The sequence below is a fragment of the Heliconius melpomene genome, chromosome 21, assembly GCF_056956725.1.
Source record: "Heliconius melpomene rosina isolate 202511_hmr_F chromosome 21, ASM5695672v1, whole genome shotgun sequence".
NCBI classification, from domain to species: domain Eukaryota; kingdom Metazoa; phylum Arthropoda; class Insecta; order Lepidoptera; family Nymphalidae; genus Heliconius; species Heliconius melpomene.
In genome coordinates, this window is record NC_140409.1 from 1874373 (window position 1) to 1898071 (window position 23699).

General features: G+C 33.6%; 2 protein-coding genes across 3 annotated transcripts; both read right to left on the reverse strand.

Moving 5' to 3' along the window:
• Positions 1-336: 336 nt before the first annotated feature.
• LOC146526792 (uncharacterized) lies at positions 337-7248 on the reverse strand. Its single transcript, XM_085206173.1, has 5 exons — positions 7220-7248; positions 4430-4540; positions 2079-2158; positions 1432-1560; positions 337-658 (listed from the first exon to the last, which is right to left on the reverse strand). The coding sequence occupies exons 2-5, from the start codon at positions 4521-4523 to the stop codon at positions 497-499; spliced, it is 465 nt and encodes a 154-aa protein (XP_085062299.1). The 5' UTR covers positions 4524-4540; positions 7220-7248; the 3' UTR covers positions 337-496.
• A 1452-nt stretch (positions 7249-8700) lies between these two features.
• On the reverse strand, positions 8701-23213 carry LOC146526793 (uncharacterized). 2 transcript variants are annotated; one of them, XM_085206174.1, is made up of 9 exons: positions 23073-23213; positions 22552-22641; positions 16635-16776; positions 13559-13727; positions 11912-12100; positions 10732-10970; positions 10071-10277; positions 9474-9669; positions 8701-9150 (listed from the first exon to the last, which is right to left on the reverse strand). In XM_085206174.1, the coding sequence occupies exons 2-9, from the start codon at positions 22627-22629 to the stop codon at positions 9015-9017; spliced, it is 1356 nt and encodes a 451-aa protein (XP_085062300.1). In that variant the 5' UTR covers positions 22630-22641; positions 23073-23213; the 3' UTR covers positions 8701-9014. The 2 variants fall into 2 exon arrangements, with proteins under 2 accessions (XP_085062300.1, XP_085062301.1); XM_085206175.1 differs by lacking the exon at positions 23073-23213 and adding an exon at positions 22904-22955.
• Positions 23214-23699: the final 486 nt, after the last annotated feature.

A 23699-nucleotide genomic window follows, 5' to 3' on the forward strand; every position in this document is an offset into this window, starting at 1 on the left:
GGGCCCACTAATGTTATATATATAAACTAGTGGAAACTAAACTAAACTATAATTACTAAAGACGATATTTTCGAGTATTAAATGACAGCGCGTGCTGGATGAGAAGTATTGTACATTTCATGCTAATTATTTTCAAAATTTTGCTAATTATTAGTTTACGTGACGTCATTTTTTTTAAAGAAAAGCTGGTAACATTATTAAAATAAAATTTTGATTATTTCTATGGAATCAATGCGTATAATAAAATTCAAGTGTCTGTCTACGAACTTCTGGCGGTGGCATGTATAATTCTATGTAGGTACCTAGGTAATAACTAAGTATTAGTAGTCGGTCACACTAGATTCAAATAATTTTTATTTATCTGTACAAAATGTTTAATCTCGCATTAATAGGCACTTCTTTATTAATAATATTATGGCACTTTTCTAGTATATTGTATTGGATACAATCTAACTTAACAAAAATGATCGAATGACTTAAAAAAATGATATTTTTCTTAATGAGATTCCTCCAAGTACTTGTCGTATGCCGACTGGTCCATCAGCTGCTGCAACTCCTCGGGGGAAGAAAGCTTTACTTTGAACAACCACCCTTCTTCGTAGCACGATTTGTTTATTAGAGACGGTGATGATTCTACGATGTCGTTCTTGACGGTTACCTAGAAATATTGGTTTTTGAGAAATAATAATAAATTATACTAATATTATAAAGAAGAGAAGAAGAGAAGAGTATGTTTAGTGAATAATCTAATCACAGCAACAACTAGTATGAATTGAAATTGTTTTTGTATCGGCTAGGCCATCTCCATTTATTGATGAAGACTATATTGCGTCACGTATATTCTGCGATGTATTTTGTTACCCGCTGTACCTACCCACATATATCAAGATTGGTTCCCGCATTTAGAATATGCCACATGTCACATAACTCGTATTTCCATTTGGACACAGGCGAAGTCAAACGGAAAATAAATACATACAATAAGTGCTTAGGCATAGGCATAGGTATCTAATGTATACATATTTTTATTTCTTCACTCTGGTGAGGAGGCAGAACATGGGTTTGAGTTCTGCCACTAAACACACTAGACACTCAATCAATATATACAATATTATACAAATATCAGTATTTAATAATTACAATTCATTCTTTGAAGTGTCTTTTCATTCTCTTTATTCTTTAAAAAAAAGAGGTCAAATTTTAAAATAAATCATTCCCCCACGTGGAAATCGAACTTACAAAAATTGCGACGCGTCGCGCCAAGAAGGCCTCTTTATTAAATTAAATAAAATTAATCAGCTTCACGCTGCATCCCGCACACAGCAGGGTAGGCAGAGGGAACCTAATATTAAGACACTCCATTCCTCACTTTTTTCTTTCTGTTCTCTTACTCTTTTTAATTAAACTTAATAAATATTAAAAAAAACTCACATTTCCCGAGACTGGTGAATATATTTCACTGGCCGCTTTAACGCTTTCCAAAGCTCCACACTCCTCGCCCACCGACACCGCCCTGCCTACATCTGGTAGCTGTACAAACACTACTTCTCCCAAGGCATCCTGCATTTATAAATATTGTAGTATGTATTATTTTGTATTATACATATTAATTATTAGCGAAAAGAAACGCACAGACAAACAAACAAATATTTAAAAAATCATTGTTTTGGGTTCTATTTCGTTAATGAAGATTCCTAATAATATATTTTTTAAATATCTTCCAAGTACGGACGCCGACTCTCTTACGATTTCATTATAAGTATAGATAAAGCTGAAGGGTTTGTATGATTGGTCGCGTTAATCTCAGAAACTACTGGCTCGATTCAAAAGATAGCTGCTGCATGCTATACATGTTAATCGTTTCAATATAAAAAATATTTTTTATCAGATGGTCCATTTGGCGAGGAAGGCAAGTTCACCGTTTTGATGTAAACCTCTGTACCTTAAAGTTACCTCGGGTACTTCGTAGGTATCATTTTCGTACACAACTCTTAGTTATTTAGATGTGACAACACAGGCGAAGCCAGTTAAGGCCATTATTCGTACTGTATACTTAATACAAATGTTCAGTAACTAACCTGTGCATAATTTGATATGCCAATAGTTCCTATGCCAGAATCAACTGACACCCACTCGTGCTTCTTCGTGTAATAGCGGCCTGGAATATGATTGTACAGACAAAATTATTAAATATTATTTATATGATATAAAAATATGAAGATAAACATAGCGTAGGCTTATCAACAAAAAGAAATCAATGATGCATTTAGTGTCATCATCATGTATTATAGCTTAAATCGAACAGTTATTACACACTCGTGCTAGTCAAAAAAAAAATACTTTCGCTATACTTTTTAATTAAATAAAAGAACAAATTCGCCCAAGAAATATAACCATATAACAATAATAATAAAATCACAAGCGAAAATGGCTATAGCTCGAATAAATGAAAAGAAACTATAATTTAACAGTCAAAACTATAAAGTTCTCTATAAAAGCTGTATAGATTTAAAACTTATATACAAAAATGTTATTATTGATACACTATCGCCTACAATTCACATGATGGTCAATTATTTCGCAAGATTTCACATGTTGACCTCAGCATACGAGATATGATAAATAATTTAACTTCATATTTTTTAATTAGCTTAAATATATATTATTAATATGAATTTTGTAGTGATTGGTGAGAAAACAAGAAAATTTATGTTATTAGGGTTCCAGGAAAAATGTTTTGTTGTCCGTTTGTCAAGACCACTTATCTCGATATCGTGTAGGACGTAGGTATACATATCAAGCTGATATCAATAAAAAAATCGAAAAATGGAAATTTATATATTACACATAAAACCTATTACAAATGTATAATTGCAGTAAATTTCATTCCAAATTAGTATATACTATATACTATAACTCCCGCATATAGCAGGGTAGGCAGAGAGAACCTAATGTTAAGACACTCCGTTCCTCACAGACCGACCTCAATGCCGCGTCTTACCAGAGGGAATGAAAATAATTCATTCCTCTGAGTGACGGCGGCGGCGACACCACTAACGTAACGACGGCCTTTATGTGAAAATATTATCACAATATTTTTTTCCCATATTTTTTCTATTGTTATAATTTTTCCGATTTGAGGGATATCACTTTTAATACTAAACAGTTATTATATGTTTGGAAAGTCACCTATTAGGTGGCGAAACCCAACGCCGTTTAGGTTTACCTACCTTAGCTACCTTGCTATCCCACGCATAGCAAGGTAGCTAAGGTAGGTAAACCTAGTATTAAAATACTCCATTCCCCATTTTCCGCCACATTCTACAAGCATTGCGTGTCATATGGCGGAACTTAATGCGGCGCTTAAACCCGACACCAGAACTATGTGATCATAAGAGATATCAATACAACGCTTAAGGAAAACTTATTCAACATGATGAGCATTTTCTGTTGACAACGCTATCGGTTATATAAGATACTAGCGGCCCGCTCGCTGTTTCACCCGCGTGAACTATGTTATTATTAATTTCTGTCTCCATGGCTACGTCCTAGTGATGTCTATGCAAAATTTGACACTCCTAGCATTTGTAGTAACGAAGTTTCATACAAACTTTCGACCCCAAAAACAACCCCTTAGAAGTCGAATATTGCAAATTCCCGTCTTAGCGAGCACCTACGTCCTATAAGTAACTCCTATGCAAAATTTGAGATTCCTAGCACTTGTAGTTTCTGAGATTTCGTGATGAGTGAGTGACCTTTCGATTTTATATATGTATAGATAGATATAGACATAAGAGGATGATCTGAATTAATAGTAGTCTTGACCAGCTCAGTCAGTAGTCGCTCACCAGACTTGATGCGGTCAAACGCCTATTCCATATATAAAAAAAAAAAAAAAGTCTAAGTATCAAAACGTTACGGTACCTACAGGTTTTATTTTACACATCGATTTTACTATAGAAGTTATTTTGTTAAAAATTCTATAGTTTACCCAAATCTATATGTATATATGGCCTCTGGCTTTTTTAGTTTCACTCTTTATCCCTAGCGGAGAAGCCAGAGAGTATATAATGTAATATCACAGAGTAACAAAATATTATCAATTTGTTAAGTAATTTCAACCAACACAAGTATATTATATAGAAATAACTATCTTGTCAATATAAATATAAGTACGCAAAGCTAAATAGGGTAAATAGGAAACAGAAAAGGTGGCTTAAGAAATTCTTAATACTTCGCTTGGCTTAATTTTTTAATGATTTTATGAATCTTACTTCAGTTACATATATTTTTTAATTCACGCTATTTCTTGCTCGAGGCAGAGTAGACGGAAGTAACCTAGTGATAAGACACTCGGTACCCCGCCCTGTACTTCGCCCAAGACATGGAATAACGGCGTGGTACCATATATAAGTTTCAAAGAAGTTACCTTTACTTTCTGTGCTATATAAAGCTCTTCGGCAGCAGTGTGGCAGTGACCGGCTCAACCTCGTCGACGAACGAATTATGTTGCAGAGAACCATTGTTAGATTATAGATTGCTGAAAATTATAGGAAAATACGTTAATTCAATTAGTTTTATATAGTGCGACGTTAAGCTCCGCGGGGCGGGAAGTTTGTAACGAAGTGTATTAGTACTAGGCTCCTCTACAACCTATTGCGGGAAAAACTTTAAGCTTTTTTTATTTTATCTAAAACCAGTGAAATTTTAAGATATTTTTTTATTAAATAACTTTTGTTTCTTTGAGTCTAAGTATAATATCTAAATATCTCTAAGTAGACTATGACGTATAAAAATTTGTAAGTAGCGGGACTCGAATCTACTGTACTAGGAAACAATCCAAGCGTTCCAGTTTCCCAACGATGCTCTTAATAAAGCGACGCCGAAATGCTTATACGCTTACTAGCGGACGCGCGCAGCTACGCTTGCTTATTTAGGGGTGAATTCTAATAAACTACGAAACATGTGTTCAATGAAATATTACTAAATTTAAAATTTTACAAAAATCGGTGGCGATTTAAAGATTTTTTCATACAAACTTTCAACCCCTTATTTGCACCCTTAGGGGGTGAATTCTAGAAAACCATGAAACACATGTTCAATTAAATATTTTTAAGAGTCTAAATTTTAAATTTTATAAAAATCGGTCTCGATTTAAAAAAAAATCCATACAGACTTACAACCCCTATTCCACCCCTTTAGACTTAAAATTTTTCAAAATCCCTTGTGGATGTCCAGATTACGAAAGTAAATACCTGTCCAAATTTCAAGTTTCTACTATCAGCAGTTACGGCTGTGCGCGCGTCTTACCTCAGTCAGTGAGGACATGTCCTTTTATATATATAGATATAAGTACGCTTATTATAATTTATTTTTGTCGTCCCTACAGAAATACGTCAATATTTCTGATGATGCTTGAAAATTTCCGCTACCCCACGATTATAACTACGAATTAAAATTCCTATTTAGCAAAAATAAAATTTAAAAAGTAAATATCCTTATAATAGCATCGTAAAAGATTTTTTCTGGTATATCGATATAAATTTAAAATTTACAAATACATTACCGTTCTTCTGAGGTAGTCGGCCAAATAATTAATTTTCTATACTCATATATATTATAGTTTACTTAGAACAATATAGTTGATAAGATAGGTTACCGATGTAAGTTTCGAACAGTTGACCGGAGGTTACCGGCCTTGAGCCTCCACCAAACCATGTCATGATACAGACTTAAATGAAAATAACAAATATTATTTCTAAACATTTACAAAATAACACATTATTATATGAATTTATATAAGAAAAATTCTTCAGTAAAATAAATATACATATTCTTTATATTGCAGTTTTTTTTTGTTATGAATTGTTAAAAAATTATTGGCTCTGCGTTTTATTATAACACTAGCGGCCCACCCGCGGCTTCGCCCGCTTGAAATACATGATTATTAATTTAATTAGTATCAGCACATTGGGCCTTAGCGTTTCGAGCTACTGCCAGTATCGCGATCATCTGGAAAGCAAGACAAAGATGGCCTCAAAGAAACTAGAGGTGATCAGCAGAGCGAGACAGTAATTCACACCTAAACACCCCTATACAGGGCCCAGGTTCGGCCTCATGTGGAATACTGTCTTCTGGAATATCTGGGCTGGGGCTCCCCAGTATCAGCTTGACTCATTTGATCACATACAACGTAGAGAGATTCGAATCGTTGGGGCTTTGGCTTTGCGTAGAGGCGTCTCCTCGCTGTGCGTTCACTACCGCATATATCATGGAGAGTGTTCTGGAGAACTATTCCAGTTCCAGTTTCCAGGTCGATACGACCTGGGTACTATATACTAGCGTTCAGTTTTCGAAAAAAGACAGTCAAACAGAGTTACATTCGAATTTATAATATAGGTATGAATAGATAGAAAGTAAAAAAGACAGTTATCTGTCTCAAAACATTATCTTTCGTTACAGAGTAACAGGCAAATCTACCGGACCTAGAAAGTTTAATATGAACATGTCCAAAACCGAAGTATAGGATAGTACTAAAGGAGAATTTCTCAATTTTTTTACATTGTAAAAACAAATACAACGTATATACGTGACACTAGATTCTCTCAGCCTACTTTGATATATGGTACGAAAAGAAGTTTTGTGGTGTTGTCTTTGGCGTGCTGCATGATGTAGGTATGCTGTGTGCAGTTACTGAACTCATAACCAAATGGGTTCAGTGACTACATAATTTATAACACAAAAGATTCTTAATTTGGTTCGACTTTTTAAAACTTTGATGTGATTTTTAAAAACACTTGATTCCTAATTTGGTAGCGTTGTAGCGTTAGATTTATCATCTAATTTCATTTTATGAAAATTTCTAACTTAGATATAAAAGGCAATATAAAAATAACACAAGTATTCTATTTGCCGCTACCTACTAAATAGGAGAAAATTTGATAGTAGGTTTTTACTACCTCAGAAACATAAGTAAATATAATAATGGGATTATTTAAAAATAAGTTTTTTTAAATAAAGAAATATTAATTACAACTATTGATATTAAACAAAACTTATCAAGTTATAATTATAATTTTACTTCTAAAGAACTCATAACAATAATAATATATATTAAAAAATGATAATTAAAATGAAACACGAGCGTACACGTATGTAAGAGTTCCGAGACTTAGATTCTAATACAATGTTCAATAAGTTAAATAACAGTAATACTTGCCCTACGTCCGGGTCGGGGCGGTGTCGAGCGCACAGTGCCACCAGAAACCTCGCGGTTATCAGTGCACTGCCCAATGTCATTCTTTAAATATAAAGAATGTGTTCTTTTCAATTATTTTCGTGTCTCATATTTTTATATTGAATTTAAGTTTAGTTATAGTATATAATGCTTCTCTAAAAGTTATAGTTTTTTTTCCTTATGAATTCGATTTTTAGATTTTAAGCTAATAGCTTGAAATACCTCTATCTAAGTACGTTTTTAATACAGCTTATTACTAGGGAAGAATCTGCGTAGTGTTCCAAGCTACCGCCAATTCTGTGATAAACGAGGATTTAACTTTTTGCAATCCAGTAAAGAAAGTTGGGCAAAAAAAATAGTGTATTTTAAGCCTTTTGTATTATAAATTATTGTCTTGAATAACTTTTGTTTCTTTTTTATTCTGTCGATCGCGACAGTTGTAGGTTCATTTTTCATCAATCATGAAAGTGAATTGTTTTTTTTTATTTTTATGGAAAAAGACAAAGCAAACGAAGGTACGGGTCACCTGATGGTAAGTGATCACCGCCGCCCACGACCCCGTGTAACACCAGAGGAGCTAGGTACAGGTGTGTTGCTGGCCTAAAATGATATCATCTCCTAGCTCTGGTTAGAAGATAAAGCATGACGCGGATGGTTGTTTTCCATCACTCATCACGCAATGTAACCCTTTGCCTACACTGCCATACAGGATATAACGTGAAAGTAAAAAATAAAAAAAATATATATTTAATATATATGCAAAAAGTACAAAACAGAGTAACTGTAGATCACTATATCGTCTCTACCTGCTCTAGTATAGACAAGACAGTTTCACGCTTTTTCCTGTTAAACACTGCGAACCCAGCATAGCACTTACCAAACATTAAAATTATTTATAAATATATCGATATCGATATATTCGTTAAGCGGCACTATTTAAACAAATTACTTACTTAATTAGTTTATTACTTCATCATCGTTATCTATCTCATCGCAAACAACTCCGCAGGGGGCTTCATTGCCTCACATAAAGACCTACGTCATAACATTATATTATATGTATTTCCATATTAATAATATAAATTTAAGTTTGTATGTATGTTTGTATACATTTATTTCTTTTTATTACACAATTACTTTAAAGTGGCTGCTGTATCCCGTTTGATGGTTCATAGGAGATACACCATGAAACTAAAAATAGGGTAGGAAAGAGAACCTAGTTTTAAGACACTCCGTTCCCCAATTTTTGAGATGAGTATGCGAGAAAATCAAAATAATTATTTCCCCTGAGGGCGAATGAAACCTGTAACCTAAGACAATGTGCCTCTGCACCACCGTCACGTCGTGAGGTCTATAATTATACTTTAATATAAACATAATATCTTTCCAATAACTACTTCCTTATAAATTATATATGATAATATAGTAAAAAATAAATAACAATATGAAATAAAACACCAAAAGACGAATCATATTTTATTTTAAGCATGCGCCTTAATAAAAATTACATAATAATATTGTATAAATTTTGCTGATTAATTAATTAATTTATTATTTTATTACCAAAATAAAAATCATAAATGTTCACTATCTTCCTGCCGTATTGCATTAAACTCAGAACTAACGATAATTATTAAAAGAAGCATGAATATAAAAACAATATAAAACTAGAAATAACGCGTACAACTATTGCATTACAAAATAAACTTAGCAAGACAAAAGAAAGGATAATTTGAATTGACAGCTGTCACGCACCACGCCGCAAGCGGTAAAGCGCTTACCGCAAATAGCATGGTGTTGCCTGCGAGGTACTGAATATAGCGCTTGTAGCGCTGTAAGTTGCTGCTATGCCACCGACTACACCGATGACGATGACTTCCCAGCAAACTAATTTCACCCATCCGGCAACTTCACTGTGAATTTTTCAGAATAAAATAATTATAATTATGAAAAAACATATAATTTCCTTAAAGACCATACATTTTTAAGAAAACTCTGAAAACTGACTCTAAAAACGAATGGTTGTGGGTTCGATCCCCACTCGAGGAAATGAAATATTTATTTAAATTTATATTTCCATTTCTTTAATGTTTAAGACGATAAGGCTCGAAATTCGGAAAGGGAAAGTGGGGAACGGAGTGTCTTAACATTGCGTTCCCTCTGCCTACCCTGACAGCTAACTTCAGGACGACCACGACTCATCAAGCTCACTGTATATAAATTTAAAATCACTCACACTGGCTGCTGCCCTTCTCTCGGCGCTTGGTTAACAAGATTCAAATAGCAATAGGACGGTAGAACAAAAGTCAACAAAGCTATGGTAGTACCACCGACCAGTGCTAATATTGTATAGAAACGTGGTACACTCTCGCCTATGAAGAGGATGCCGGCCATTATGGACAGACGGATGAGAGTTCGGTAGCCGATTGCATCTGGAATTTATTGTGTTTTTATTATTAAGGCTTATTATTTATTTTGAATTTGCATAACATAGACAAAAGGTAAATGAATAAGTTGATGTTTTACTATGTAAGATTTTTTTAAATTTATAACCACGGGCCTACCAACAACATACGAAACCAAATTATTATCTACTTTACAAAAAAAAATCATCATAGTACAAATATATAAATATTATAGACGGCTTGAGTTCAAATATTCCCAATATTAACCTCCAAATTAATACAAAGTTATAATATTGAATATGATTAAACGGATTTAGATAAAACTTTACAGTAATATATTAGAATCACGCATAGCCTACAAATTATGTAAACTTTTTACATAATTTACTATAATACAAGAACATAAGTTTAAAAAAACACCAACAGACCTTGAGAAACCTTATAAAGCTCTTCCAACTCCTGGCTAACGGGATTAATGAGGATCACAAAAGCGGAGACCAAGTGCACTGACATCAGAACATGGCCGACCAACGACAAAGGTGTCGGTGAGAGAGATGTCGCGAAGTTAGGCCCCACCGACTCCCCGTACACTGCGTACCCGGTGACCGCCATTAATAGGTAGAGGGCTAGGATTGCTGGAAATTTTTATATATATATATTTGTTTTAGGGTGAGAAGTAAGAAGCTTTTTAGTGAACCTTTCCCGTTCTCTATATTTCGACAACTTCGGAGACATGGAAATACATAACTTTATATTAATAGGTATAAGCTACTCCAGACAATAATAGCATTTATAGCAAGACCCTTTACAATTGAGAGAGGCGCAATGTGAGAGTAGATCGTAGTAGTAGATCTAGTCAGAACTAGATCACAGCGGTTGTGTGTTCAATTTTCACTCGGGGCAATGATTATATTTAATTTATTATAATTTCTCTGCTATAGTAGATAAAGCGCAGCGTAGATTTACGCCACTCTTAAAATTCCGCGGAAAATGAGAAATGGAGTGGTCTTAAAACTAGGTTCTCTCTGCCTGCAGCAGAAAAAAACTGCAAAAAACTGCAAGGGTTAAAATAAATAAAAATATATATACCCAAAAAGCTGTACTGAAGACTTTTGTTAAACTTGGTCTTATCAGACATATCGTTTTGAATGGTAGGGAAAGTAGAGGCACTTCCAAAAGCGAACATTATAATGCCGAAAGCTAAGAAGAAATCGGAAAATCCATGAACGCCCCAACGGAACACGAACGGCCGTATGTCGTTCATCATTTGTATGAAATACAAGACGCAAGCCGCTACGGTGGAGAAGAACGCGACCACTCCCAGGAATCTGTAAGTTGGGAATATAGATATTATATAGTTTCGTTGGGACTGCCTTAATTCTAAATTATTACATTGTTTTTTTTGCTTCACGTGTATCCTAGGGTAAGTAGAGGAAGCCTGGGAACCTAGGATGAAGATATCATTCCGTTCCCCATTAAAATATTTCTAGATTTACTAGAGCGAAGAAATAAATCATTAATTTCCGCGAGTGGGAATCGGGCCCACAACCGTCGTGTTTACAGTCTGACGCTCGGCCGCTGGACCACGATAGCCTCAATTTTATTAACTTATATAAAGTTATTTTATAGAATATAAATATATAAAATGGTGAGCAGATAGATAAAACCATGTATAGAAAAACTTTATTACAAACACAGTTACAGAGAAAAAATCAGAAAATCTTGAGATTAACAGTGAGCATGCAAAGGCTGTCTTATAACTAATAGCAATCTTTAACAGACAACCCGAAGAATTCATTCTTAAGAGATACGGATTAGTGCAAATTGAGAACGTTTCAAAGAAAACTATTAAGTAATTATTATATTTCTTCGCCCGTCATACTAAATACTAATAACTACTAATTACATACACACATTAAATAAATGATAATTAATAAAGTGACAAGAACAAAAGGATGCTAAATAAATACACAGATATATATTTAGGTACAATATTCAATCGCATATAACAGAAATATTAAGGCTAGTAATTGGATCGGACGTCAGGATAGCGCCTTTTATAATATATTAGCAATATTTGCAATAATCAAATTATTAAATATTATTATACAATTATATTTAAGCTACTTAACGTAAGTGAGCGGAGAATGGATAGCGGAGGGCCTTAACCCTCTGCCTACCCTGCTATATGTGGGATATAGTACGAAGCTGAAAAACAAAAACTTCGCAATTTTGACTTGGTTTTATTTTATATTCTCAAAATACTTACGAGAAATCCTTAGGAGATCCAAATAGCATAAGTGGTGTCATAGCGCCCACCACCACCAGGTACCAGATACAAATGGTAACAGTCGGCATCAGCGTCAAGAAGACCTGTTCTATGATCTGAGCTGCCAGCAGTAAGTACACGACGGCTATCCCGAACTGCGTTACAATCATTGCCAGGGACACCGCCACACTGAAATACGTTTCAAATGAGTTAAACATGTAAACTGTTCTCGTTCTCTTACAATTTATGGAAATCATGGACTTATTAGTGCTCTCTTGCACTCCTTAATTTACCAACACGATAAAATTTCTACTTTATTTATTTATTTATTTACTTTCTAAGTCTAGTCATAAGAGATATTTTTCTTGGGCCTGGACCCAGCTTCGAACATATATGTTCGTATATTTATATAAAATTATATAAAACAGACAAATTTTATTATAATAATATGTAAATACAAGCGTCATTTTGTTTATCTTAATATTCTATTTTTGGAATAGCCTTCGGATTAACGAAATTTATTAAATAACGAGGCCTTTAGAAAAAAAATAATCCAGACAACCAAACTTACACGATGTAAAATATATGCAAATACTCATAATACAGGTAGGAGCTCATAGCGAGGCAGAGAGAGGAGCATGGTATTAAGACCAATCGTCATTTTCCATCTCGATAATTCGAGAAGTTCATTTTTAAATAACAGAGTTCAACGTCGCGTTTCGTCTAGCAAGGTGAGGAAGTCAGAAACATTCCCTCGAGGGGATATCGAACCTACAACAATCGCGATAGAGTCGCGTTTATTGGCAGGCTTAGCTAAGTTTATAAGAGTTGACCTTTCCGTTGGTATTTGAACGGCTAATCAAGTCGATCGCCGTGATAATCTTTATTTAATCATTGAATTTTTATTACAGAAACTAGATATTTTAAAGAAACTAGTTTTATTAGGATTCATTGATCGTGAGAACAAATAGCGCAAACTATGAGTATAAATATTTCAAATAAATATATAATTTAATTCGTTTTATCACTATATTATAATATAGAATATATAATAGCCCATAAAAAAACATAAATATGAAGTCGAATTTTATTGCGAGTTTCCAGCGTTTCACTCGGCTGGACGCGTCGGCGCGTGTTTTGATATTGTATTGTGATTTATTTTTTAAATAACATCATAAAGAAAACAAACATAAATAACAATATTATTTTTATATTTTTTTCGTTATCGTGCTCATTAATATGAATCTGCATTTTAAAAATTCTAAATAAATCAATAGAGCTAAATTCTGCTAAGCAAATATAAGAAAACTATACAAAATGGGGTTATTGTTTTTCTTTTTCAGCTTCACGCTGTATCCCGCGCGAAGGCAGTGTAGGCAGAGGACGCCTAGTGTTAAGACACTCCACTCAACACTTTTCGCCGAATTCTGGAGGCATTGCGTGTTGAGTGGCGAAACTCAACGCCACGCTTTTCTTCGACACTGAGGCGAAGATAATGAAAATATTAAATAATGAATTTTCTCCTAAATATATTTAAATTTCTAAATGATATGTTATTACTAAACGAAATTACAACTGTTTTTACTTGTATAGACATACATTACCCGTACATCTCCTCTACAAAAACAGTATTTCAATGCAACATACCTCCACATCTTGCCCAAAGACTGTTCAGCAATTATTGCATATGGATTTCGTTTTCTGGTCTTCATTTCAGGGTCACGACCTTCTATTATGGTCCAGCAGTCACCTAATCGCTTCCCACTGAACGCTGCTATGGCACACATCAAAACTATGATGGGTACTCCTACCCAACCTGGACAAGAGATAAAGAGATTTCAGACACTTTAAAGCACAGCAATTTACCGAGAGGTAAGCCGTGGTTAAAGCTAGTTTTATGTAAATATCCTAGCGAGGCGTTCATCCGCAAGAAGCAGCAAGCAGTCTTGGCGTAGAGACTCAGGGGCGCAAGCGTGCGACTGGGAAAATAACGGTTGTGGATTCACTCGGAGGATTTTGTTTTAATATTTCCATTTCTTCGCTTTGGTAGAGCGCTTTGGCAAGGTAAAATCGCGACGTTGAGTTCCACAACTCAACACGTAATGCCTGGAGAATAGAATAGATCGATCGATAGAACCTAGCCTTATATGAGAATTGGATAACACGTAGCACAACACTAATATACTTCGCTAGACTCTAGGATGGACGAGTTTATATATGGTAAATAAAAGGAAATGAAGGTAAAAAAATTAAAGCGTACAGAAACAAACCTTACGTAAGAATACCTTAAATATATTGTATTAACAAATATTCTAATTATTCTATAGTTAATAATTAACAGTCGTACTGATATCAATTAGCGTTAAGCTCAGGTGATGTGGGTACTGATTGTACTGAGTTAATGTTAGTCAAACTGTAATTGACGTCTCTGTGTGAATTTGATTACAAAAAAAATTAACTTTACTAAGAAGAGCAGTTTTTCTTTAGACGTCCCAAGCGCCCAACCTTACAGTCTTGTCAGATCGATGAAATAAAAATAATTCATTCCCCTGATTAAATTTATCTTATTCTTTTTCTGTTATTTCTAAAAATATTCATATAAACAACATTGATAATATAGTCGAATGTTTTTTGAATATGTATCGACTAAAAACTGTTGTAAAGCTGATCACCAAGCTCATTATCATGGCGACTGGCCGAACCAGTTCGTCTGTCCTTTTCTACAGCGACAAGATAAAAAGAGACAAACATATGCTTACATACAAGTTAAAGATTATAAGGAAGGTATTTCTGCTAGCTCCAAATAATATCTAATTTAATAGCTACGTTGTTCCTTTGTACATAAATATAAACAAATGTTGTCTGTAGTGAAACAAAACCTCTTTCTTATCAATGCTCGGTAGAATATTATTTGTAAGCTATATATTATAAATAATAATATCTTAGAACATTGTAAGATATATTTTTTATAAAATTAGTAAGAAAGAAAAGAAAAATATTGTCCAGTATGATTTTTATTCGTAAAATTAAACATTATTCGCAAAGCAGCGCAGTCGCATTCAATATCTATCTAGTGATAATTTTGAAATAGTTAGTTAAATAAGTTAATTTATAGTTAGTTTCTTATTTGGTAAGTTAGTTATAATATAAGTTTTATATTTATTTTAAAAAAATATAGTTTTATTAAAAAAAAGAAAACAAAAAACACAAATAAAAAATTAAGGACAACACAATACAAGCTACGCATATTTTATACAATAGAAGCATTGTGCTACAACAGAGGATGTTAGTTAAGCCAATTACTTATAATGCCCTATTGAGGACAGAATCTGAAGATATACGAGTAGATGTATTTATGAGCTACAGTTAGATATCGATGTTGGGATCATCACGACCATTATTGGTTCAAATTCAATTCAGAACTCTCCCTCAAAATAAAAACAGTGAAAATCAATTAAAGTCGGATAAAGTTATAGTTCATATAAAAATATAAAGAAACAAGGAGACAAATGTTTGGAAAATTTAGTCACAACCGAAAAACTTAGTAATAGATGAACTTACATTTATCTCATTTATAATCTGCATATATATATTTTTATATTTTTTAATCATTTATAACGAACCTAATTATCTTTAAATTGCGGCCTCGTACGCGTGGTCAAATTGAAATTACTAAGAGTTGTGACACAAAACAGTCTAAGTTGCTGAAGAAACTTATTTTTTTAGCTTCACACTGTATCCCGCAAATAGCAGGATAGGCAGAGGTTACCTAAGAACCTAGTAACACAATCCGTTCCCATTAAGACAATTCCGTTCCTCACTGCGGTAATCGCACCTACAACCGAACATAAAAGATTTTGTCTTGAAAATGTTGATATACATATATGTAGAAGCATCAGAAGGGGCCTCAAAGCGGTCTTGGCTATTACTACTCATTTGTGGGCGTTGTAGCAACAGAGATGTTTAAATAAAAGTCACACATATATTCCACAATGTCTTATTACTCGTTTACATAACAGTTTTACAATAAATCTCACAAGATTAGTAAAATTACAATAGATTAGGATCCAATAGGTTAATTGGTGAACATCTCACGCCATAGCTGTCAACCAATGACATCCGCTATTATTCGTGGCTACACCTACTACCCTATTCGGGGTTACCCGCTCCATTTTAAATATTCTTCTAATATAATCCATTACATAAATCAATTAAAATCGAAATGTAATAATTGCGAAATTATAATTAAAACTAATACATAGCAACGCGCCGTCATATATATTAAGAGTTGATAATTATATCAATATACTTTTTAATTTGAATATAACTTAACAAATTAATATCATCATGTTTATATGTAGCAAGCGTATTTAATCACTGATATATCATCTTCACGCTGTATCCCGCGCGCAGCAGGATAGACAGAGAGTGTTGAGTGGCGGAACACAACGCCGCGCTTTGCTGCAACTCCAGGGCGAAGTAATGGAAATATAAATATAAACAAATATTTAATTTCATAGAGTCGTTTCGAACCCACAACGATCGATTTTGTGCTCCTGCGCCAGGCCTAGCCTCCACTAAATGACCTAATCCTAATCTAATTCTCACAACGCCAAGCCAAATCGCAAGCAAAAAACTATTATAAAATTTTAACAAAAAAAGTCGCAATCATTAAAATTAACGAATATGAGCCATTTTTTAACATAAAATATATTTGACTCACCAGTTTTAACAAGTGCCCGCGGCAGCGCCAGGACTCCGCTGCCAGCCATTTCACCAGCTATCAGGAAGGCTGTTTGGTAGGTGGACAGTCCTCCTCCGTTCCCATTCTTGCCGGGCTCTTCGCCGCCACCACCTTCTACATTCTGTTGATATAAAACTGAGATTGTATTTCATTTCTTTACACTTTGTGTAAATAAATTCGCTTATAGATAGATATCTATGTAAAAAATTTGTAAAAATGATTTTAATGAAATTTGTAAAAAATATGTCAAAAAATTGTGTTTCTTAAAATAAATATTTTATTAAGTAACTGCACTTTACACTGACAGTCTCATTATAAGTATTTCCAGTTTCCTCACAAGATTTCATGTCGGTTTGTGATAATGACACCTTGTTACTAGTCATTTAGAAATTATCTTGAAATTACTGTTTACGAAAATATATAATAAATATTTGTATAAAAGAAAATTGAAGACACGTTTAGTTTAGGTAAATTTAATGTAGTTATTTAGAAAACATATATAATTTTTTGAACGTTGCTTAATTCGAACCCGCACCTTTTAGAAACCCTCCAAGCGATGTAACCACTAAGCCATAAGTTCAACGTATAAAAAGTATATTTCTAAAAAAAAATTTTATTTTTTTCTTATAAATCTTCCAAATACAGATTACAATTTTGTTATAACTATAAATATAGATTACTCTTAAACGATATTTCATACTAATAAATATCTACTATTAATAAGTACTAATATAATATATCTCTATTAATAATAACTATCTACTTTTATTCAATGCCTGCGTAGGTATATTAAAACGCTTAACGTAAACAATTCAACTGAATCATCAATTAATTGTAGTTGGGTGTCGTTAGTATAGGTAATTAGGCTCTAATAACTAACATTACCTGGCAGTCGGCACTCGTGAAATAGATACTGTGTAAACAATAGTAAATCGTATATGCTAGCATTTTTTGTAATCTATATTATAAAGTTGAAGAGTTTGTTTGGTTGAACGCGCTAATATCTTAAGAAAACACTTTCGTTCCTGTTTTGCCGACGAATTCTGGAGACATTTCGTGTTGAGTAGTGAACCTAATGAAAATATTAAATATTTCATTTCCTCGAGTGGAAATCGAACCTACAACCGCGTTGCGTTTGCAGTCGCACGCTTGTGCCCCGCGCCACGACTGGCCTCAACTATAGGTTTAGTGCATTTATTAACGACGGTAATATTATTACATCATATTAATCGATTTGTTGTAATCCTATATAGGTACTTGGTTGGTACCTTCGGTCAAAGTTTCCGCTGTCATACCCACACAACTGTTAGTTATTTCGTCGTCGGCTCATCTGGTAGGGGGTCGTCCCACCGGTCATGTTTGTACGGGGTCTTCACTCTAAGACACGTCTGCCCCAGCGGCCGTCGGCTCTACGACAGATATGCCCCGCCCATTGCCACTTCAGCTCACCAATTCTTTGAGCTATGTCGATAACTCTGGTTCTCCTCCAGATTTCCTCATTTCGGATTCTATCATTAAAAGATACACCGATCATAGCCCGCTGGTTTAAAAGGAAAAGGTTTGGACGGTATCATGCGATCACAGACCACACCAGTGACCTCCCGCCACTTAGCCCAGGCAACGCTTATCCGACCATGGAGATCATGATCGATGCCTCTTGACTCGTGCATGACAGATCTAAGATACCTGAACTTTTTCGACTTAGGGGCTGACCCAGGACCTATAAGGATAGTGCTCGAGTCCGCGATCTCGCAAGCCATATACTCGGTCTTTGATACATTGCCAATATGCATTTCATTCATGGAGAATGGTTATGTAATGCTAATGCTGCAGCTAGAATGTATCGGAAAACATACCAAAATGTTGAACGTCATCCCGATTATCGTGTATTTCGATTTTTCTCTCTTCAACAAAGAAGTAATCCAGCAAGTATCGTACCATTTCGGAAACCAGATTAGATGCGCCAACTTTTAAAGTTACTTGCAAAAACAGTGTAGTACATTTTTTTTATAGTGCAGTCGGTTAAAGTTGAGTGTACTAAATATTTTGAATTTAATGTTTGGCAAAAACACGGCATTTTATTGAAAACCGATGCAGGTATGTTTCAATTTTAAACCGTAATTTACAGAAGGGTTACTCATGATTACATTACAGAAAAAAAAATGAAAAAAGAGTAATATTTGTAGTCTTAGGACTTGAAAAACCATCACAGGGTGTCGGTTTTTCCGTTTTTTTTTTTTAATCAATACAATATGAAAAATAGATGACACAGATTTTTTTTTATATTTTTCTCATAACTGTCACGACTTGGTCTATCACCTGTTTTCGTTTTATCGTTGACTCCTGGGACACCCTGTATATATATATGTACCAGCGGCCCACAACTACGTTATTATTAATTTCTGTCTCCATGAGTACCCTACGTCCTATAAGTGACGTCCATGCAAAATTTGAGACTCCTATCATTTGTAGTAACGAAGTTTCATACAAACTTTCAACCTCAAGAACAACCCCTTAGAAGTCGAATAATGCAAATTCCCGTCTTAGCGAACACCTACGTCCTATAAGTAACTCCTATGCAAAATTTGAGATTCCTAGTACTTGTAGTTTCTGAGATTTCGTGATGAGTGAGTGACCTTTCGATTTTATATATATAGATATATATATTATTGTAAAGTGAATATGATTTTAATTATTAATTCGTTTAATATAACATTTGGGTTAGATAGAGCTGTAATTACTAAAAAAGACGCGTGGTGGCCATTATGTTAAGCTAATGTTCGTAGGTTGTAGTCTGATTTGAAGATGAATATATAATTATAAGTACAGATGTTGGGTTTCGCCATTTAATCCTGCCTGCCTGAAATAGAGAAAGACGTAAATTTACAACTGAGATCTCTGCCCATTCTACTCAAAAATCCATAGCGTCTAAAATATATATATGGTTTTTTTTCGCAGTAAATATGTTTTTCTAACTCTCCCTGCGTACATTGCAAAAGAATCTAGGGATGACTCTCTGATCATTTTTCCTAATTCCGTTCTACGCTCGAATTATAAATATTGCGTGTAAAGTGATGGAACTGAAAGCGCTTTGCCTGGTAAGACAATAAATTATCTCAGCCTTGAACGAGAATCGAACCCACAATTATGACGTTTTTCCCCACTGCTCCACAATTGTTTCTACATTATACAGTCAATAGGTAGTAGGTACATATAAATATGTACGTATATATAATTAATAATTGCATGTGAATAATATACAATTATTAATTATATATTATTCACATGCATGTCGTAGTTTACTTGATAACAATGAAACTGGCTATCTTATCACAAATCAAACATTTTATTTAGTTTGCTAAGAATTGGACGAACTACTGAAACTGTAAACAATCTATTTCGAAAAGTTTATAAATTTGAATATAGATATGTTTATACCGACGTCGTGATAATTTGATTAACGCCATTATTAGTAAAATTATTCTCGATAATTGATAATAAGACATTTAATTTCTTTTTCAGGTTTCCGCTTTACAAACAGGGAAAACTAAGTGTCAAGACACTCTGTGCTCTCGATTTTCAGTTGCTCTCGGTTGACTTCAGAGTTGCACTTTCTTTCACGGGAAACGGGAAGATGATTTTCATTGAGTGCATATTGAATCCATCCTGGCAACCCTAACGCACATCGTCTAATAATAAACACGGTGGTTGTAGATTCGATTCCCACTCAAAATTTTGAATTTCTTTGCTCTGGTATTAAGTTGATGGTAGTTCCTTTTAAGTTTTAATAAGCAATATCTTGGAATGTAGAGTTCTAAAACTATGGAAAAATATAGAAAAAAAGAGTAAACAACAGTGTTATTTATAATTATGTAAAATTTAATTTTACATTACACTCCACAACTGACACTTAATGTCAGTTATATTTACAATTTGCATGGAAAACTACAAATCACTTCAAAAGTAGTATTTTCAAAATCTTGTTTTTACGAAAAGTGAATGTAAATTTTGTTATACAAAATATACTTATATTAATTAATAATATCACCTAAAATTATATAAATATAGTCCTCAGGGAATTAAGTAGCTATTAATTATCATTCAATTCGTAAAAACGTGATTATTATAGAGAAGTTTAAACGTTTATATATAACACTAGCGGACGCGCGCAGCTTCGCCCGCTTATTTTCACATTTAGGGGTGAATCCTAATAAACCATGAAACACGTGTTCAATGAAATATTTTTAAGAGTTTAAATTTCAAATCTTATAAAAATCGGTGGCGATTTAAAAAATTTTCCATACAAACTTTCGACCCTTATTTCATCCCCTTAGGAGTCGAATATTGCAAATTAAGCAGGCGAAGCCGCGTGCGTGCCGCTAGTAGTGTTATATACGCAAATATCGTAACAACTAATATTTTGAACTAATCACAGTTTGAATAATAAAATCATCAGCCATTTTAAGATATATGGCGGAATCCACTTAACAAAAAAATTACTCATTACTGTGTAATAATAACCTCTACATATATGGATATCCTAATTACGACGTAATTAAGAATATGTACATTCGAATGAAAGGACCTACGAGTTTTCGAAACAGCTCACACTGACACCAACTTGCGGTTGAACGGCTGTGGCTTGTCATTTCAAAATGACTATAATCAATTCAAATCCAATACTACTATAGATATTATAAGGTAGAAAATAGTCGTACTACTATATAGTTTCTAGAATAAGCACAACGTTTAAATAAGGTTGTGCTCGTTTGCTGATCCCGTGCCAGACAAAGACTAGGTTAAATAGACTTTTACTAGACTAGAAAGGTGCGACTAACATTTGATTCTCTCGACCTATCCGACAAACTCTGTGTAAATAATAAAATACTATTAAATCTAGGCCCGTACCGACTGAGACCGATCTAGAAATGCCGTTTTCGTCTATAGAAATATAAATTATGAATGAAAACGTTTATTTTAATTCGTCGAGTGGTGCCACAATAGTCTCATGATATCGGTAGGCTTTACTTCAATCAAACTAGAGAAAACTCTGTTTAGGTACCATCTATATATCAGACTTAAAATAGGGCAGTACTTAAGTGGGAAACTTAATGTTTTAACATTCATTCCCTCTGCCTATTTTGCTATATTGAAAAAAATATATATATATTATAATTATTCCACCCACATTCCCCACATAACACGTAATAACTATTAAATGAATGTTTTTGTTAGTATGTTTAAATCGTTGCGCAACATATATGTATGGCGTTAGAACATTGATAGCTTCTCCAAGTATAAAATATTAAACCGGTTACCGCCATCAAAACTGTCGTTCATCTATGAATACATTATAACCACACGGCTATTTATAAAATATTTTTTAATTTATATAAATTTTTAATCACGCTGTATCCCGCACACAGCAGGGTATGCAGAGAGAACCTAGTATTAGGACACTCCGTTCCCCGTTTTTTGCCGAATTCTGAAGGCATTCCGTGTTAAGTGGCGGCTGTTGAATTGAATTTCATATCCTCGAATGGGGATCGAACCCACAACCAGCCGATTTTACAGTCACAGTTTGTGCCCCTGCGCCACGACTGGCCTCAATTAAATTATTGTTTTTTTGATAATGAATGCGAGCATCACACGCAAAAGTACATTTCTTATGTTAATTTTTAACAATCTCCATTTTTCATTTTGTGAAGCTGACTTAATTTGATTTTAAATATAAAATTTAATCTATAGATATATTTCTACAAATAGATTAACGCGTTCAATCAAACAAACTCTAAGGCTTTATAATATAAGGATAGATTTGGTATATATTTTTTATAATTTGTAAAGTATAAAGTAACAAGATTTGTTGGTATTTCGTTAAGAAAGCCAAACTTACCTTGGACACGAGAGGTGTAGTTTCCGTAGCGTCGGATTTGCTCGACGCAGCTGCTTCTAAACCATTTTTCTTAGACATTTTTGTTGAATACTGTGAATAATACGAAATTTTTATTTTATTATAACGGTGGAATATAATTATTATAAAACGAATTACTATTTTTTGTCAACTACAGCTCACGTGATCGCATTTGGATTGCGAAAATAATAAGAAATTAAATACTATACTAACAATTAAACTAACAAGACAAAATATATATTTAAAAAACTTTCACAAAGCTCTTGTTACTTTAAAACATAAAAAATAGCTTAAAAAATTACAAAAACATTAAAAACTCGAAAAGTGTAGGTACCTGTACAGTAGAACTCTATAACTAAAAGTTAAAATCTGTTGTTACCTCGCTTTGTATTAGGTATTAGCAACTAAAAGTAACTAGCGTCGATATATGATATAAGTAAAGCGAAACTATATCAGATTACCGTCATATCAATGAGGTAAATTATTATACGGCTTCCACTCACCCAGCGTTAAGGCACATCCGCACGCAACAAGCCTCGTTACCAAACTGGATTTAGGAAATGATAATTGAGCACCAACATCTCAGAATGTATTGTCAATTGCGTGTCTTATTTTATACATCATTTTTATAAGATATCTTTATATTATAACTATCTATATCTGTATCTATACTTATAATAAAATCGTAGGAGGTAAGAGATCTGTACTTGGAAGATATTTTTAAAAAATGTTATTGGGAACCTTTGTTATTTTTGCTAATCTCAGAATCGGCTTACCCGATTTGGAAGCGGTTTTCACTATTGGATTTTGGCAAGCTCCCAAAAACATCTTATTTTATTACAATCAGTTCATAAATAAAAAAGTTATGTCAATTTAAAGTAGTTAGTTCGACAAATTTGCTAATTGCCGTAACAGTTATTTTATACAACTGTTTTACTGAATTGACTGAAGCTTAGCATTGGTAATAAACCATGAAACACTTGTTCAATTAAATATTTTTAAGTCTAAATTTGAAAGTTTATAAAAATCTGTGGCGATTTAAGGATTTTTCCATGCAACCCCTTATTTGCATCCTTAGGGGATGAATTCAAAAAAACTGTGAAACATAACACATGTTGCATAACAATCAA

Coding starts and splice junctions, on each gene's coding strand:
- LOC146526792 (XM_085206173.1), bottom strand. CDS start 4,523: ATGGTTCTCTGCAACATAATTCGTTCGTCGACGAGGTTGAGCCGGTCA. Junction 2,159..4,429: donor ATATAGCACAGAAAGTAAAG/GTAACTTCTTTG, acceptor ATCATATTCCAG/GCCGCTATTACACGAAGAAG. Junction 1,561..2,078: donor GCATATCAAATTATGCACAG/GTTAGTTACTGA, acceptor TTATAAATGCAG/GATGCCTTGGGAGAAGTAGT.
- LOC146526793 (XM_085206174.1), bottom strand. CDS start 22,629: ATGTCTAAGAAAAATGGTTTAGAAGCAGCTGCGTCGAGCAAATCCGAC. Junction 10,971..11,911: donor GGATCTCCTAAGGATTTCTC/GTAAGTATTTTG, acceptor CCCAACTTACAG/ATTCCTGGGAGTGGTCGCGT. Junction 10,278..10,731: donor TCTTCAGTACAGCTTTTTGG/GTATATATATTT, acceptor AAAAATTTCCAG/CAATCCTAGCCCTCTACCTA.